The sequence below is a fragment of the Capra hircus genome, chromosome 11, assembly GCF_001704415.2.
Source record: "Capra hircus breed San Clemente chromosome 11, ASM170441v1, whole genome shotgun sequence".
Taxonomy (NCBI): Eukaryota; Metazoa; Chordata; class Mammalia; order Artiodactyla; family Bovidae; genus Capra; species Capra hircus.
The window spans coordinates 24604584-24623496 of NC_030818.1; the positions used below are offsets into that span (position 1 = coordinate 24604584).

The following is an 18913-nucleotide window of genomic DNA, read 5'->3' on the forward strand; positions in this document are numbered from 1 at the left end:
TCATTCTCTGCTCTCTACAGTTGCTAAGTATTGAATATGTTTCCCCAACAGTAGGTTCAGTTCTGCTGTAGGAAACTGCAAAAGATCTGCTAAAGTTAAACAGTATTCTAAATCATCAAGCAAACATAAATTTAGAACAAACTGTTACAACTGCATTTGCAGTTGAAAGCAAGATATAGAGCAATCAAATACCTTTCTTTTTTGAACTACACCTACTTAGAATTTTCAATAGGTATTAGGCTAAATGTTAATAAATTTAGCAGTCTTTTCTTCATATATAAGAGGATATAAAACAAATTGTAATAATATCCAAAGAATACAAATTTTATAGGCCCTTCAAGTTCTTTAAAAAAATCTCTCTAGTTTGCCTTTCACTGTTTACATAGGAATGATTGGTTTGTTAATTAGATAAAATACCCAGCAACTCACTATAAGAATGTGATCAATTCATTTAGCTACTTTGAGTAATTCTTTTCTATTTTATTCAGAATGTTTATTAAGTTCCCAACACCTTTTTCCCTGTATTAATATGGTTTTAATCCACACAGTTCAAGTGACATTTTCTTATATTCAGAAATGTATTCCAGTAGTTGTTGAATCAGTGTGAAATCGAAATGATCTTTTTGATGGCTTCTAAGACATTTCAAAGGAAGCCAAGAACGCTCTTCTCTGTGTTGAACAAGGAAGGAAAAGTATTTGCTTTGAGCTATAAGCTTGGCAAGAGTTATTCTGAAGAAGAAAAGGTTACCTTTTCTGTTTTACTTTGGCTTTTTTCAGTGCTATAATAGCAAATAACTGCTCAAATTTAGCATTTAAAACCCCAAGATCAAATGAACTTTATTGACCGTCTGTTATGTGAGTACAGCGGAGGAGATGATAGAAGAGAACGCTGTCCCTTCCCAAGAGAACCTACCCCGTAACTGGAGAGATCACATGTCCCCGGTTGAAATGAGCAGTTGTACGCTCTGCTTGCTATATGAATCCTGTATACTTAAACCTATAAAGCCAGGTTAACCTCCTTGGGCCTAGTCTGTAGCTAACTAGAAGGAGATGAAGCTAAGGTCCGAGTCCAAGGCCCATGGAGCATTTCCAGGAAGGGATTGTGCACTTGACTAGATGACCGTTTGGTTTTCAAGTATGTTTAGTGATGGAAGGAGTCATTCATTAAACACCAAATAATAATTAATTTGATGAGATTTAACAACATTTGTAAAATATCATTTGGTATCGGTCCAGTAAAGTGATGGTAAATAAACCTGTCAGTGTATTTCTCTATTTGACATTTTTTCCTGTTTCATTCTAGATGGCACCCTCCTGGCTGTAGGATCTCATGACAACTTCATTTACCTCTATGCAGTCTCAGAAAATGGAAGAAAGTATAGCAGACATGGAAAGTGCACTGTAAGTAGTGAAGGGGAATAAATTGGCCTATAAAATTGTTGGAAGATTTTACTTTGTAAGAAGAGTTAAATGTTTGCATTGATGTATCACCTTTAAACTTGGGAGATTGAACTTCTGTCTTTCTCTTTGAAAATTGACATTGCCTGACAGCAGAATTTTGCAGTGCACTTGAAGTTCTAGAAAGATTTCTTCTTTGATGAAAGTTTAATACTTGTCTCTCTCTAACTGCTAGTTTTAATGCAGTTTCTGATATCAAAGCTACTTCCTTAGGAAATCCTTAGAAAATAATGCTTTTTTAAGATGAAGTGAGTCAGGAATGGAAGGGTATCTCTCAGGTTTCAAGCTCAGTGTCCCATGATCCTACCCATCCTCGACACTGCAGTTTCGTTTTCATGTGACCTCTGGAGCACTAAACAGAACATAATTTATATGAAGAACAGAAGCATACTTTCTTTAGTTTACTGCATTTCTGATTGATGAGTTTTATCATTGTAAGATGAAGTTTAGGTTCGGTTACAGATATACTGAGTACGTATCTTATCGCAGGCAGTTTGCTAACTCAGGAAGCGTTCCAGGCACTGGGAATACACCTAAGATTTGTTCATTGTCCTCTAAAAGTACATATTCAAACTGAGGACAGAACGAAAAAGGCAGGAGGTATAGCATAGTGGTTATGGGGATAAACTTTGGATTGAACTACCTGGATTTTAACTCTCATTTCACTGCTCACAAGTGTGACCTTGGGCAAGTTATTTAAAACCTTCTGCTTCAGTTTTCTCATTTATAAAGTGAATTTAGTAGTACTTTCTACTTCACTGGATTGAAACAAGGCATATAAAATACTTGTAATAGTGTTGGGCAAATAAATGTACTCAATATATGTTAACTATGGTTTTTATAGAAAATGAGGTGGTTTGGTATCATGTTAGCAATCAATTTAGGATTAGCAAATTACTTGATGAGTTAGTAGCACAGATTCTTCAACAGTCTTTACCACAGAAGAATGTTAGGGCAATGAATAAAAGAATGAGTTTTTAAAAGCAAATACATAAGTAAAACCCAGGCCATTTACTATTCAGAGAAGAGACTTACTGCCTTTTTTGGTTTATTTTCTTTTTTCTTGCGGGGAGAGCATATTTTGTATCATGTGCCAAAACCAGCCAATAAACTGATCTACAGGCAACCTTGTAATTTTATAATTTACCCAAAATATTTTTATTGACTTTGACAAAAATTATGAATCGGTGTCCATTAATTTATTTAAAATACATCTTTTAATCAATTTATTATCTTAATAGTTTGGATATGGAATAGTAGAGTAACAGTGTATCATTGTATATAGCATATCAAATGTTCCACTGAAAGGGATTTGCAGACTACTTAAGTTTACCCTACCAGGCACCAACATTTTCTTAATTATTTTTTACCTCAGCCTGTTTTTAAAAGTCCATGTCTTAATAAGTAGAGTAATATCAAATATAATGTATTCTTGTGGAATCATAAAATTCTACAGTAGCACGTTAGCTCAGACCTCATTTTACAGACCAAGAGCCTGAGTTTCAGTCTTCAGAGAAGGTAAGTGGCTTGTCCTGATCGCATCTTGACATAGTGGCTGATCTGGGGCCTGAACCCCGTTCTCCTGACTCTTAGTAGAGCAGACTGCTCGAGGTACAGAAATGCCTCAGATCTGTTAACAGTGTGTGGTAGTGTGCTCTGCTCTTACAGCGCAGCACCTGGGGCAGGAAGAGCAGCGTGTGACACCGGCAGTGAGATGACCTTGGAAGTGTTGAGAAGTGGCAGGTTTATCGATTGCATGACACTGAGTTAGCCTTCTCCAGTTAGGCAGCTTGTATCTTCAGAGCGTATGAAAGTATTATGTTGAAATATCTTTAAGAACTGTGGAATTTTATAATACTTTTTGGGGCTATAATGAAAGGCTCAACCACTCTGCTTTTCTAATTATCTTCTGTTCTGTGCTTTGCTTCCAGCTCTCACTCCTCCTTGCTGTCTGCTTCCACCAGCTGCTCTTATAACCTCATGTCTGCTTTTATCTGTTGTCTGCTATGATATAGGACAGAAAAGGTTGGGCTAATGCTGCCTGGCCACTTTCTAGGTTGCAACTTTAGGCAAGTTAATTTCTGAATCTTAATTCTTAAAATTGGAGATTATAATAGTTCCTACTTTTATAGGATTGCTGTAAAGATTTTAAATGTGTCAACTGGACCTACTCTCAAAGTTCCAAACACAAATGCTATTTTCTGTTTTGTTTCCAGTATTTCCTGTTATTACTAGTTAACATTTAAGTGACCCTGTAGCTTCAGAAACATACTGGGCTTAGAACTTTAGGAAGTGTCCCTCTAATAAATTATAAGCAAGCAACTGAAACTGTCCCTGAGTGCCAACATAGTAGCTTTCTGTTTGACTGAAATTCCCGCATGCCTTTTAACACTGCTACTCCAAGATTTGAGCCCAGGAGAAAGAGTGTGTATTCAAGTTGCAGTGATGTACTAAAAAAGCATTACAAATAGGTAAGAATTGCTGGTAAAATGTTTCTTTTTTGGTCAGGATTTTGGTAAATGAAAATATATATACAAAGAGAAGAGTAAAAGACTTCTAAGCTGTCTACCTGGAAGTCAGCAAGAAAATTACCCATAATACTAACGCTGTATATATTTCAATATTACTGTAACAGGAATTCTATTGCAGTCCTTTGTGGCTTAAACAAATGGGGGTTATGTTTTCATTTAAAAGAAGTCACCAGGGACTCAGGATTCTTCTTTCTTTCTGCTCCCATCATCCTCAGTATGGTGCTGCTGGAATTCCAGTCATCATGTCCTGGTTCCAGGAAGAATCAGAGCCAGGGGAAAAAAGACATTCTTCCTCCTAAGGCAGTTCTAAAGTTTCCCTAGTAGCCCCACTCAGTGACTTCTGCCACCCATAACTGCAAAAGAGGTTAGCAAATACAGAGTTTGAGCTGGGCACTGAAAAGGAGATTGTGGAATGGATAAATATACTTTACATATCTACACTCTGAAGATTGAGTTAGAAAGGCTGATCCTCTGGAAATTAGCTTTCTCTCAAACCAGCAAAGCACATCAAAAATGTAACAGGGGAAAAAAATCCTAATTGCAATAATAACAAAAACTGTGGATGCTTTGAGAATAGACTTAGCAAGAAAAGCACAGGAAGCTATGTGAAACATGGCCGAAATACAAACTAAGGACTGAAAAATAGACATAACGTATTTCTGGAAGAAAAGACTTGACAAAATATCTGTTCTCTACAAATTAGTCTCTAAATCTGATGCACTCTTACTTAAATTTTCATGATATTTATGAGCTTGATAAAATCGTTCTAAAGTTCATCTGAGATTTTCCACATTATAAAACTATCACAGTTGGCTGGGAATAATAGGTAGATAGCCTAATGGAACAGAGAAGAGAGTCCAAAAACAGATCTCCGTTTATATGGAAATTCACTAGATAATACAAGAGGTATTTCAAATCAGTAGAGTAACAATGGGCTCTTCTCAGCCTGCATTGTTCAGCATCACAGCTACTAACAGCAACTTTATGAAATTAACTACAGTTCAGTTCCCTGGGAACACTGGCCACATTTTGAGTACTCAGGAGCCGTAGGTGCTGGCTGCTACTGCATTGGACTGCACAGATAAACGTTTTCATCACTGCAAAAACAAAGATCCGTTGTATGTCACTGCCCTAAATAGTGATTCCGTCGTGTCTTGACTCTTTGTGACCTTATGGACTGTAGCCTACCAAGATCCTCTGTCCTTGGAATTGTCCAGGCAAGAATACTGGAGTGGGTTGCCTCCAGGGGATCTTCCCCACCCAGGGGAACCTGTATCTCTTATGTCTCCTGCATTGGCAGGCAGGTTCTTTACCACCAGTCAGGACCTGTTAAATAATAGAAAATTGATTCTTTGGGGAGTGTCATTGGGCTCGCTAAGAATCAGATCCCTCAACACTTGGCACCTGTTGAAAAACTGCCATGAGCTTTTCAAATATCCAAACCAAGGAAGCCCCCTGTTAACAAATCTACTTCATTGTCAGACTCACCATGGCTTAGCATCATAGCCCCCTAACCGACCAGCATCCACCTGGACACCTACTTAGGAAAAATTTAGTGCCCTATGAACTCAAAGCCTCGGTACTTTTTTTTAAAACTAATCAGATAATATTAATCTATAGCCAGGGTTGTGAAGCACTGATGTAGGTGATGACATTCTGTGTGATTAACAAAAGATTTAGCTGAAATATTTCAGACTTTTCCAGAGTGTATTCCCAGGCACCATCACTTGTGGTTGTTACTTTGGTTACACCATTCAGCTGCTTAAAGGCACTAATGAACACACCAGCTTAGAAGACTCTTCTCTTCTGGGAGGTATACTTACTTGCTCCCAACCATGTCTTGCCTATGGGGGGACATTTGAGGGGATTTTCCCCCAACGTATGCATGTATCTTTGATGGCCTGTGAGTTAGATGAGACAAGGACACTCTGAAGTGGAAGCTGGGAAGGCAGCATCATAGATTCCTAGCTGAAAGTCACATCTCATCTTTGCTTCTTTATTGGACTCCATATCAGGGAAAAAATACTTTGTTTTCCAGTATGAATTGATAGCTTACTAAATTTGGGGGCTTTTCCTACTCAAGTTCTTTGTGAGAATTTACTTGATATTTAGATTTTTTTACCATCTAAATACGTGTCCAACACAGATGTGAATTAAATGAATGTTAAGTATCCATACAGTGCTTTTGATTCTTTTCTAAGTAATACTATTAAAGTCCCTTCAGGGAGATTCAAACAGTATTTTTAAGCACTATGTTAGGAGGAATGCTTCCTGGAGGACAGTGGTTTGCCGTGATTAGTTAAATCCTTCATTCGTGTAGTGCCAGTGTTCCTATCTTAGAAGCTTGGCTTCTCTGGATGCCAGCCAGGCATCAGATTGATGAACCCTGTGAAAAAGATGTGAGATCCCGTCCTTCTGCCATTTTCAGAAAATATCCACAAACCATAGACATCTTACTGGCCTTGATTTCTTGTTAAGTTGGGACATCTCCCACATGCCTAGCAAGTAATTCCTAACCTGTTTGCTGACATACCACCTAACCTCCAGTGACTTCAGGAAGCTTCTTGGTTCTCAAGTTCACGTAAATTCATTTAGATGTATAAATGTGGGTATTTTCCATACAGCACTGTGGTAGATTATAGCGCCAGGGAGGTTTTAGGACATGTCACTGAACTGCAGAAGGCTCCAGGAATAATTAAAATACTCTGTGTAAGTCATTAAAAAGTATTTTGAATTTATTAGTGTTTTTTTTAAAAGCGTATTTCGGCTGTGCTGAGTCTCCGTTGCCGCACAGGCTCTCCTCCAGCGGAGGCTGCCGGGCTCGGGCTCCTCACTGCAGAGGCTGCTCTTGTGGATCACAGGGTCTCAGCCTCGCAGGCTGCAGTGATTGCGCTTCCCGGGTCTAGAGCACAGGCTCGGTAGTTGCGGTGCCTGGGTTTAGTTGCTCCGAGGCATGTGGGGCTTCCAAGATCAGGGATCGAACCCATGACTGCTGCATTGGCAGGTAGATTCTTTACCACGGTGCCACCAGGAAAGCCCCTGAATTTATTAACTTTAAAAATACAAGCCATGTGAGCAGAAAGCTAGGAATTCAAAAAGTACAATCAAAATTATCAATAACTGTTCTAATACAGTATAGCCGATAAGTGATCTTGAGTCTCTGTTGGCTTTAGTGTAAACTGTAAGACGTATGTGATCTATCCGCAGTAGTTTATTGAAAATCATCAAATGCTTACATGTGAAGCCAGCATAATATGGCACCTTACTAATTTTTTGTTTGAATTCCCAGTGTTAGTAAAACCTAAGCAGAAAAAGATCTGTCTTTTTGTATAAAGAGTCAGATAGATGATTAATTATTGGATCTAGTTGATCAGAGGGAGTGTGCTATTGGGTAACTTTTTCCCCAGCATATTCTTTGGAGATAGGAGTTTTTTAGGGGATCTCCACATGCCATGGGTACTCAAGAAACTGACCAGGAAAATTGTACTCTTCTTTTATACAACCTGGAACCAAGATTTCATTCTCAAAAATGGAGTCGCTCTAATTAGGGCCACTAGTGACTTGAAATAAGGCCCGAGGTTGTAGTGTCTGTTTCAGCGCCCTCTGAGACTGTCTTCCCTGGAAGTGTAGCGCTGGTCGTGCTCGGTGATGGCATCCAAGTGGAGGCACCAGCAGGGTACTCCCGGGATCCAAGTGCTTACCCTTCCCACTGTGGTCAGTTCTCTTCAGTCCCACAGTTCTGGCTCCCAACCAAAGACCTGCTCCAAACCATAAGCCTCATTTAGTTCCAGAGGCCGTGATACTGCTCTGCTTCAGGAATTCCCAGTGAATGGCTACCAAGAAGACAGTGTTAACTGTGAGACTACTTATCATTCATTCAGAACTCTTTAAGTACATTCTAATGATTGATGTGTTACTTCCTAGGGACATTCCAGCTATATCACACACCTTGACTGGTCCCCAGACAACAAGTATATAATGTCTAACTCGGGAGACTATGAAATCCTGTACTGTAAGTATGAATGCTCACATACAGCTGAGGTGTGTCTGTCAGGGGGTAGTAAAGAGCAGGCTCCGTGAAGTCTGAAATGTGCAGCGCTGCACAGCGCCCCTCTAACCTGACGCAGCACTTGAAGCCGGCCAAGGACTGAGAATCTCAAAGTAATCAGTTCATTCAAATGTCATAAGAAATTATTCAGGGAGACTGATCCTGCTCTGGATGGTTCTGTATTTAACAGCTCTTCCTGGAGACAGGAAGGAGTATAATGGATGGGTATTTATGCTTTTTAAAGAAAAAAAAATAACTTCAGTAGGAAAGTTTATCCTTCTGTGTGTGCGTGAGTGTTCATTGCATCCAACTCTTTGTAACCCCATGAACTGTAGCCTGCCAGGCTCCTCTGTTCCTGGAGTCTTCCAGGCAAGAATACTGGAGTGGTTTGCCATTTCTTACTCCAGGGGATCTTACTGACCCAGGGATCTAAAACCATGGTAAACACTTTGTTTTCCTTTCAACTGTATCTTAATATGTTTCAGTGTATGGATTATAAATACACGTAAATATGGCTAGTTTGAATCAAGATGCATTTTCAAATCCATTTGTACACAAGCACTATGAATATACTTCCTGTTTCTAAATTTAAAGGGGACATTGAACATGGCTGCAAACTGATGAGAAATCGATCAGAATGTAAGGACATCAATTGGACGACATATACCTGTGTGCTAGGCTTCCAAGTCTTTGGTAAGGACATTGCACTTGATGGGAAAATCGGTCTGGTGCTGTTTTTGTGTAATACCTAAATTTCTAAATGAAAAACAGTCTGCATGTATTTTTTTTTAATTGTAGTATAGCTGAATTACAATGTTAATTCCTGCTGTCTGTCAGAATGACACAGTTATTCATACACATACATTCTTTCCCATACTCTTTTCCATTATGGTTTGCTCCAGGATGTTAATATAGTTCCCCATGCTGCACAGTAGCACCTTGTTTATCCATTCCGCATGCACCAGTTTGCATCTGCTGATCCCACGCTGCCAGGCCAGCCCTCTCACACCCCTCTCCCTTGGCAACCACCAGACTGTTCTGTGTGTCTGTGATTCTGTTTCATAGACAGGTTCAGTCTGTCATATTTTAGATTCCACATATAAGTCATCCTAATGGTGTATGTCTCTCTCTCTGGCTTCCTTCATTTAGTACTACATGTGCTCTTTCGTGTTAACTGCTATTAATGTCCAGTTCAGAGAAGTTAAATATATTAGGATTGAACCACTACAAGGTTTATTCTCTACAGAATCCATTGGACCCTAATAAATATAAGACAATTAGAAGGGAAAGGCATTTACAGATTATTACAGATTGCCTTTTGTGTTTTTTCCTCCAGGTGAAAATTGAACCTTTCAAATTAGTAAAAAGCATTTTCAAAATAACCGCTTTATTATCACATACCGTATATAAAGTGTACAATTTGGTTATTTCAGCATATTCACCAGATTGTGCAGCCATCATCACTGTCGAATTTTATACCATTTTCATCACCCAGAAAGAAATTCTCTGCCCGTGAGCAGCCACTCCCCTACCTCACCCTTCCACAACCTCCCAGCAACCACTGATCTCTTTTAATGATTCACATACTCAGGACAGTTCATATAAATGGAATCATACAATACGTGATTCATGAAACTGACTTCTTTCCTTTAGCACAAGGTGTTCAGGGTTCATCGTGTGGTAGCATGTATCAGTACTTCATTGTGGCTGAATATCTCTGTGTACAGCTGTATCACACAGTTTATCATCAACTGATGGACACTTAGGTTGTTCCCACTTTTCAGCTATTATAAATAATGCTGGTATGAGCGGTAACCTACAAGTTTTAGTGTAGACGTGTTTTCATTCTCTGGGGTGTATACCTAAGAGTGGATTTGCAGGGTCAAATGGTAATTCTGAGTTAACCTTTTGAGGAACTGCTGGACTGTTGCCCATAGTGGCTGCACCATTGTCATTCCTACCCGTGGTGTACCAGGGTTCTTTCTCTGCGTGGTTGTCAACAGCTGGTGGTGGTTTTCATGTGGGTGTCCAGCTTTCCCACTACCATTGGTTGATATATGAAGGCATTTTCAGTAGACATTATTTAAAGATAAAATGTGGAGATCATTCCTAATACGATATTTTGAACATTTCTAGAAATCTGTCCTTTGACAGTTTTCTCAATCTTTGCCAGACTGTAGGATTCCTTCTGAGAAAGTTAGGATTAAAAAGAGATGGTATACTCTGTAATTAGAATTCTGGATATGGATATGGCACCAGTACCTAACTGCTACTGCTACTGCTAAGTCGCTTCAGTCGTGTCCGACTCTGTGCAACCCCATAGACAGCAGCCCACCAGGCTCCCCCGTCCCTGGGATTCTCCAGGCAAGAACACTGGAGTGGGTTGCCATTTCCTTCTCCAGTGCAGGAAAGTGAAAAGTGAAAGTGAAGTCGCTCAGTCGTGTCCGACTCTTCGCGATCCCATGGACTGCAGCCTACCAGGCTCCTTTGTCCATGGGATTTTCCGGGCAGGAGTACTGGAGTGGGGTGCCATTGCCTTCTCCAACCAGTACCTAAAGCAGTACCCAAAATAGGAGGGTTTTTTCCCTTATCAGTGTATCTCTGCCTTCTGAGAGCTGGACTCTCTCCACCCTAGTGGTAGAGCTGAACATTTCTTTATGCACTGTGCATTAGAAAAAATAATCCATTATAAGTACTTGTTCTAAACTAACTGCTATAGAGATGTAGAAGCCAACTAAGTAAGCTTGGAAGAAATTAAAATAATCCTGACAAGTCCGTAAGCAAGTTCATTATTCTGGGTGAAGCTGAAGCAGTGGCCAATAGGTAGTAACTTACCTAGTTATTTTAATGACACAATATTTAATTTACTTATTAACAGATGTCAATTAACGTATTGACTAGAGACATACTAATATATGTTTTGTTACTCAAATGTTATCGACCAGAGATGTTCCAGTATTCACTTACCTAACAAATCACTGGCTATAGGCATTAGTTTCTGCAAAAATTACCTGGTCAATAATGTGTTAAGAAGTGTTTTGTCTTTACCAAATTAAACCCCTCCTCCCCCCCAAAAAAATTGTTCTCTAGGGCAGTATTGAACTAGAGGAGGCCAGCTTCTCAACTCTTACATGTTATTTTTAGTCTAGTAGGGATTTGTGCTAATCATGTTGAACATCACCAGTGACTCAGGATGATTCAGAATAATTAAATTTGCTGTGTCGACTTTTGGACATACATAATAGTTCCAGGAAAATTCTATGGATAGGCGTGATAGACTAGTGGATTATGACCTATGCATTTCCATTAAGAAAGAAAAAGTTTTTTTTAAAAAAAGTGCCTGCCTGAAAAGGAGCAGTGAAAAAGTATGTAAATTTTCGACTGCCCAGAGTCTACTTTGCAGAATTACTGCCTGGGTTGTTTCTGCACTCTGATAACAGAAGTAACAGATTTCCCTTCCAGCTAGAAACTTTCAGGAGCTATATTTATTAGCCCCACCTGCTGGTTACTAGTGAGTACTTTTGAGTCTTAAAGTCTTAAATTTTCGATCTTGAGGTTATTTCAGTTTATTATTAGTTAGATTTCAGATAAAATTTCATTTGAATGAAGTATTGAGGCACTAAGAAATCTATAAGGGAAATTCAGCAGCTAGGAGTCTGAACACAGATGAAAATTAATAAGTTTCTAAAATAAACATGTAGCGTGGCACTTGTATTTTTCAGACTAATTTTTCTAACAGTTCACCCCCCACCATGTTTCCATATCAAAGGTGTCTGGCCAGAAGGATCTGATGGGACGGATATCAATGCACTGGTGCGATCCCACAACAGAAAGGTGATAGCTGTTGCTGATGACTTTTGCAAAGTCCATCTGTTTCAGTATCCCTGCTCCAAAGCAAAGGTAAAACCAACTTAATAAAGATGAGTGTTATATTTAGGGCCTTTTGTTTGGGGGATAATTTTGTGTCAATGGTGGGAAAGTATTTGTAGGGTTGCTGATTACTCTGCAAAATGCTAGAGTGCACAGGGAGCGCGAACAGGCCATCTGTGAGCGTCCATGCAGACAGTGCCCGTCCTTCCCTTCATTGTGGTGAAAGAGAAGACACTTGATGACGTTTCACTCGTGTTTTTTTTTTTTTTTTTTATCTTAGCAGTTTTATATTTCTTCCAAACATATTAAAATATTTTATTTTTGATACACGATCAACATTATAAGACTCCTAAACCATCTATAATCCTACCAACCTAGTAAATTCTCCTCTAGCTATCTCAGAATAGTCACTAAACTCGTAACAAGTATACCAACCTGACATCCAGAAGAGACATTTTTTAAACATAGTCCAAAAGTACAACTGTCCAGTTACTTTGTTTCCCACATGCTGCTGCTAAGTCGCTTCAGTCGTGTCTGTGTCCGACTCTGTGCGACCCCATAGACGGCAGCCCACCAGGCTCCCCCGTCTCTGGGATTCTCCAGGCAAGAACACTGGAATGGGTTGCCATTTCCTTCTCCAATGCGTGAAAGTGAACTCGCTCAGTCGTGTCTGACTCTTAGTGACCCCATGGACTCCAGCCTACCAGGCTCCGTCCATGGGATTTTCCAGGCACACATAAATAGGTATTAAAAGGAAATTTGCTGCTAGCTTTCTTCTTCAGCCAGTGATCTGTGGTTTTTTAGATTGTTTCACAAGCTGAATTGGCCTTCCTAACCTAGTCTCCGTTGCTGTGAGTAGGCATGTAGGGAATGAATTTAATTTTGCTGTCTGATTTATTTCATGTAGGCTCCCAGTCACAAGTACAGTGCCCACAGCAGCCATGTCACCAACGTCAGTTTTACTCATAATGACAGTCACCTGATTTCAACTGGTGGAAAAGACATGAGCATCATTCAGTGGAAACTTGTGGAAAAGTTACCTTTGCCTCAGAATGAGACTCTAGCAGATCCTACACTCACCAAAGCCCCTCCCTCTTCCATCGAGAGCGTGGTGCAGTCTGATACCCCCACACCGCCTCCTTCCCAGCCCTTAAACGAGACAGCTGAAGAAGAAAGTCGCATAAGCAGTTCCCCCACACTTCTGGAGAACAGCCTGGAACAGACTGTGGAGCCCAGCGAAGACCACAGTGAGGAGCAGAGCGAGGGGGGCAGCGAAGAGCTCGGCGAGCCTGTTTATGAAGAGCTAGCCAACGAGCTAAGCGAGGAGCAGAGCAGAGCCGCCCTGCCCGGGGGCCAGCAAGACCCCTCATCCCTGTCCTAACGCCAGGACTTCAGTGCAGCTCGCCTTTTCCTTCAACTGCATGTGGTCTTGTGATAGCAGAGTTCAGATAACACTCTGAGGAGTGATGAAGAATCACTGTTGGTGGAGTTTTGGTTTCCACGTGATCTGTTTTCAACAGTCTCATCTTCCGTCTCTTAAATGCAGTCAACCTAAAGGTTTGGTTTGACGTGTGTTGAAAATTAACCAAACTTAATAGTAGGAAAAGACTGAAACATTGATTATGTCTCAGAAATTACTGTGTATGTGAGTAGTATGATGTAAATACTGGAAACAAAAACAGCAGTTGTATAGATTTAAAAATAAACCCCTCGTTATCTGAACAGGTTTTCTTCAGGAACAACCAGAGGCATCACAAACACTGTTACTCATCTGCTCATCTACTGGCTCAGACTGTGCTTTTTTTTTCCTGATGCTGAAAATCAGAAAAACAAAAACCAAAAAAAACTCTTCCGAGACCCTCCCCGCCCAGATATGTAGTGGAAGCGTCTTAGTGAACGCAAGCCTGCGGCGTGGCTGTGAGCAGGGTGTGGCCTTCCTGAGTGGGGGCACTGCGTTCTCGCGCTGCGCAGACGCCCAGATGCGCTTGTTGCTCTGCTGTGTAGGTGCTGCCTTTTCTAAGTCAGAGTGAGGAACCGTCCCTGAATCTCCTGTGCGCAGATCTATTTCACCTTACAATTAAGAAAGCAGTGGTTTGTTAAAGAGCTTTTAATGTATATTAAACCAGTGATGCTCAGAAATAATGGATTCTGCCAAGGATCCCTTTACTGGCCTAAACATTTTCAAGTGAATGGAAGGAAAAAAAACACATGCCTATACAACTAAACTTGGCTAATTTTAGCTTAGCCTTCATCATAATTTGTTCCCTCAATAACAGAAATATTAATACAGTAAGTTTAAATGATTAAATTGGTGCTTGAAATTCATTGGTTTAGTTCTAATTTTTATACAGATTGAGGGATGAAATAACAAATTGCAAATTCTTTTTTACAGAAGTGTGACAGTAGTCATAGTAATTTTTTATAAATTGCATACTTAATAGACTTCCTACATATATGGTGATTTTTCTCTGGTGGAGTTGCTTTAAGCCTTGCAGTTCTGAGTGGCTATCCTCTGCTACTGGGGGCAGTGCATGTATTTTTATGCAGTGGATAGTTTTGGGTTTTTGTTGTTGTTTTTTTTTTTTTTTTTAAGTTTTGTCAGATGATTGTTTTTCTTAAGTATGTGTTTCCTATTTTCAAAATAATTACTGATAAATATGCATTTCCTATATATTTGTTTATACTTTGATTATAAAAAGGACTTATTTTTTAACTTGCTGCATTGTTTTGATATCTTTCTGTTGTTGTTAGATCATGTTTAGAAACTTCAGATGAGTCCAGAAGTCTTAAGTATGCGAGTGTTTACGTGACTGTGCCATTCCAAAGTGCTTCAGAACTGTCATTCCCTTCCATCTTCTCAGGAGTAACGCAAGTCAGGTATCTCATCATCTGGTAACATACGGACTCCAGTGAACGCCCAAGGACACTCACCACATTTGTACTCGGATGCTGTATGTAAGGGTGTGGGTATGTGTGAGGGGTGAGTGAGTGTAGACACTTACTCTGTGTCTCTCTCTATACAAGAAGATGTGCACCACATTGAAAATACTCAGTGTGTGTCTCTGTGTATAGGTATATGTTGTGTATATCTCTTTCCTTTTGTTTACAACTGTTCAGAAAAAAAAAAACCTCAAAGCAGTTCTCTTCAAAAGAAGAGAGACTCCAGGCAACCCATCATTTTTCAGTATGTTTATACATAATTATCAGAGGGCAGCAGCAGTATCAGGCATATATTTTTGCCTATTAGCTGTGGTGATTGAATCATCAGGTCAGCATGTGCTAGACCCTGCAAAATAATAAGAGATGACAAGTAATTCTAGAAGAAGAAAAAAGCATTTTGTAAAGTACCTGGGGGATACCGCTCTCCATGACAAGCAGGGAGTGTATCTGGGGATATCAGTCACCTTTGGGGTTGCTGTGTACAATGAAATTTATATTCGTGATATTTGTGATATCTTGGGTGGTAGTTTCAAAAAGACACTACTAATACGCAGAAAGCGTTCCAGCTCTCTATTGCTGGCAACTACTGTTTTAACAGTCAATTAAATCTGTGATTATGGTTGGAAGTGGGTGGGATTATGAAATTGTAGATGTTTTTAGGAAAACTTGTGAATGAAAATGAATCCAAGTGTTTTATGTGAAGTTGTTGAGCCATTTCTACCATGCATTCCTGTCTTTTGACAGAAAAATTTGAAGATTAAAAATAAAATAATCAAAATGTTTCATTTGTGTCTAAATGTGTCTTGGGTCTTTCTTCCTTTACGCTGCTAGTTCCACCCAGTTATCAGGAGACACGACGGACAGTCCAGAAGGACACATTCATCAGTGGGCCACTGCCGCCATGGATACAGCTATTCTGGTGGTTACAGGCTCCATCTCATAAAGCTAGAGGAAATTACTTCCGATTTACGCTTCCATTTAATAGGCAGTAGCTTCGTTTTAATTTATTTCATGTCTGCACTCACTCAGATGTTTACATTGGGTGATCCTAGCTACCTGCCTCCCCGGTGTTCGCCTGCGGGAAGCCCTTGAACTCAGCATCACGCTTTCTCCATCTCTCCTGGGTTGCTTAGTGACACATCCTCTGGACACTGCAACCATAAGTTAGCTGCTGCACATTTTTCTTTATGAAAAAGTAAGCCATACATTTCCCAGTTTCACAGTCATGGAAATGATGGGGTTTCCATCATCACCTTATTCATCCGTGGTGACTATGAATGTATGTTCACAGCCCCTCACACACACTAACCCGTCAGAGGCGTCCTGGGCCAGCAGTTCCTCTCCACCGATTCTGAGACACAATGGCTGGCAGGCGGCAGAACAGACGCGCTAAACAATGTGATTTTTCTGAATAAAAAAGGAGCTCCAAGCCAGTAACCTGTTTATGGGGAAAGAGTGGTAAATCAGATCTTGGACATAAAGGTGTGGTGGTATAAGTTCTAGAGGGAACTATGTTTCCAGCTTACAGGGGGAACTAAAAGGCAGCTTAGGACAAGGACAGGTTTCTAGGACAAAGGAGACAGGCTGAAGAGCAGGCATGCTGGCCGTGAGCAGAGCGGAGCTGCTGCCCGAGGAGTCTGCGGCCAGAACCCCCGACGCCCCAGCCTCATACAGCGCACGGGTTGGCCTGTGCTTCAGGAGCAGGCCCGCGCTCGCTCACCCATGACCTCACGCCAGGACGCCATGTGCTGTCTCCAAAGCTGGAGCCTCTTCCCCTTACACTAGGAGAAAGGCATTCTTTAGAAACGGAGGAAGAAGCAAAGGAGGAGGGTGAAGAGTCACAGATTTGGGAAAGGAGACGGGGCAACATCAGTCCATCTCAGTCCACACCAGGGAAGGATTACTGTCACCATCACAAAAACAGGCTCTGCTGAAGAAGCTGCCTTCGTCCAGGATGCCCAGGACTGGCATCTTCAAGGACCTTAGAAAAAGTTTCCAGGCATTTTCCCTGAAAAGTAGATGCAATCCTTTGTAAAAGGCAACTGCTGCTTTCAGGGACTACAGTCATCTTTCCCAGAGGAAAACTGGATTTCTACGCCACCCTCATTAATGGATTCCTACAATAACCTCTGATACAAAAACGGCAAGGGAACTAAAAGAGAAATAATCCCAAATGGAAGAAGAAAGTTTGGTTCCTATAGACATGTCAGCGTGTTTCATCTCTGAATCCGTGGGTGACATCTTCAGGAGACCATAACTTACCGAACTGAACACGTGTGGTTTTTAATTTTACCAATCAGAAATATGGAAGAAAAAGATACCACTTCTATATCTCAGAGGACAAAAATACAAGAAATGTGGGAAACAAAAACTCAGTGCTCATGGATTACGACACATCCATATAGAACTAAATGTTATTCAACCATCATAGCTGACACTACTGTAACGTTTTAGAGCCTTCCACCAATTTTTTCAGCCATCCTACAATCGATCACCATTTTACACGAGTAAACTTACAGATGAAAGGCGAGGTCAGCCTAATAGTACCAAGTGACTGAACCAAGATTTGAAGGCAGGACCTCCTGCCTCAGAGCCCCTGGGGTAGCTCTGCAGCCGGGCACTGTAGGAGATGCTTACTACAGAAGAGTAATATAGCAATTATTAATTACAAGAGAATGAAATGGGCTGAGCTTCTGGTAGGAAGGATTTGAGACCAGTATATCGAAAAATCACAGAAAGCAGTTAGGCTTTGGAACGGTCGACTTTGGGCTCTGAACAATCACAGATGACTGGGACCCCTCCCTGGCACAAGACCCCTCCTGCCAGCCCTACAACTGGAGGGGGGGCCAAGCTTCCAGCCCACCCCACAGCACCTCCTGCCAGCACCTCTGCACTGCCTGCCTGCCTGGGCTCCTGAGGCTCAGTCCCTGAGGTTCCATTTTAAACCTACTTGTGTGGAGACACTGCTCCCTTATTTTCCAACCTCTGAGCAATTTCTGTTTCACTGAAAAAGAAGCATAGCAGCTTCTTTCTTCACCGGTCAAGTGCTTCTTCCCTTAATCTCCGGCCTCTCCTCTCTATGCAGTCCTGAAAGCAAATTTCCCTAGGGAGTCACCCAGGGACAGAGGTGAATGTGCGTAGCCACCGGTGCTGACGACTCAGTGTCAGTGGGATGACGCACGTGCACTGTCGCCAGATCTCACTAAGGGAGCTGGAGACAGAGTGCTAGAAGGGGACTTAGGGAGGAAAAATAACTTCATAATAAAAAGCAAAAGCCCACCTACCTGGTCATCCGTTTCAGTCCTGATGTTCCCGTAGCCACCAAGCCAGAGTGCGCCCTAGGCAAGGTCAAGGGGTACCCGAGCCCACCCCTCCACAGTGATGCCCATTCAGCCAACACGGGGTTGGGCTGACTCGGTGACCTGGTGGAAGCAGGGAAGCCAGGAGCCGGCATTCTCTCAGTGTGTCAGCCACAGAACTTTCTCAGTTAACACAACTGTAAGTGATGTCCAGGCAGGGCAGGGTCTCTTCCTTCTGCAGACTTTCAGTCTCTGCAGTAAAAATGTGCTGCTGACACAAAGAGGGAGCCGGTCTGAACCCAGCAAGCTTGTGTGGGACTCAGATCCACAGGCACACATCAGGTGTACGCACACACCCTCCTCATACAAGGAACTCGACCGGGCCCGGCAGGGAACCTGCTGACGAGAAAGATACAGGCCCTGCCCTCATGGAGCATGGATCCTGGAAAGCCAATCTGGGAAGTTTACCAACTGTATGTTTCCACTAATGACACTACTGATGTGACAATACTCTGAAGAACAGACTAGCAGTTGCCAGGGGACAGCAAGGGGGTGATGTCACCTAGAGGGGCGGCACGGGGGCCGCCGTGATGATGAACAGGCTCCATCTTGGTTGTGGGGTGATGACATGAACCTCCACGCAGCACTAAATCGCACTGGCGGAAGCCAATTCAGACCTGTAGTCTGCGTGACTGCTGTGCAAGCGAACCCTTCCTGGACTTACCAATATGATAACACTATATACGATGTCACCATTGGGGGAAGCC

The 18913-nt window shown here is 41.4% G+C and overlaps 1 protein-coding gene across 6 annotated transcripts in view; it reads left to right on the top strand.

Annotated features, from left to right (window-relative positions):
- Window positions 1-15641, top strand: part of EML4 (echinoderm microtubule associated protein like 4) — a 148714-nt gene extending 133073 nt beyond the window's left edge. For all 6 annotated transcript variants that reach the window (XM_018055168.1, XM_018055169.1, XM_018055167.1 and 3 more), the window contains 5 exons: window positions 1304-1401; window positions 7914-8001; window positions 8632-8730; window positions 11807-11937; window positions 12815-15641. In XM_018055168.1, coding sequence (XP_017910657.1) covers window positions 1304-1401; window positions 7914-8001; window positions 8632-8730; window positions 11807-11937; window positions 12815-13288 — 890 coding nt within the window. In that variant the 3' untranslated portion in view covers window positions 13289-15641. The remainder of the gene's footprint in view (window positions 1-1303; window positions 1402-7913; window positions 8002-8631; window positions 8731-11806; window positions 11938-12814) is intronic.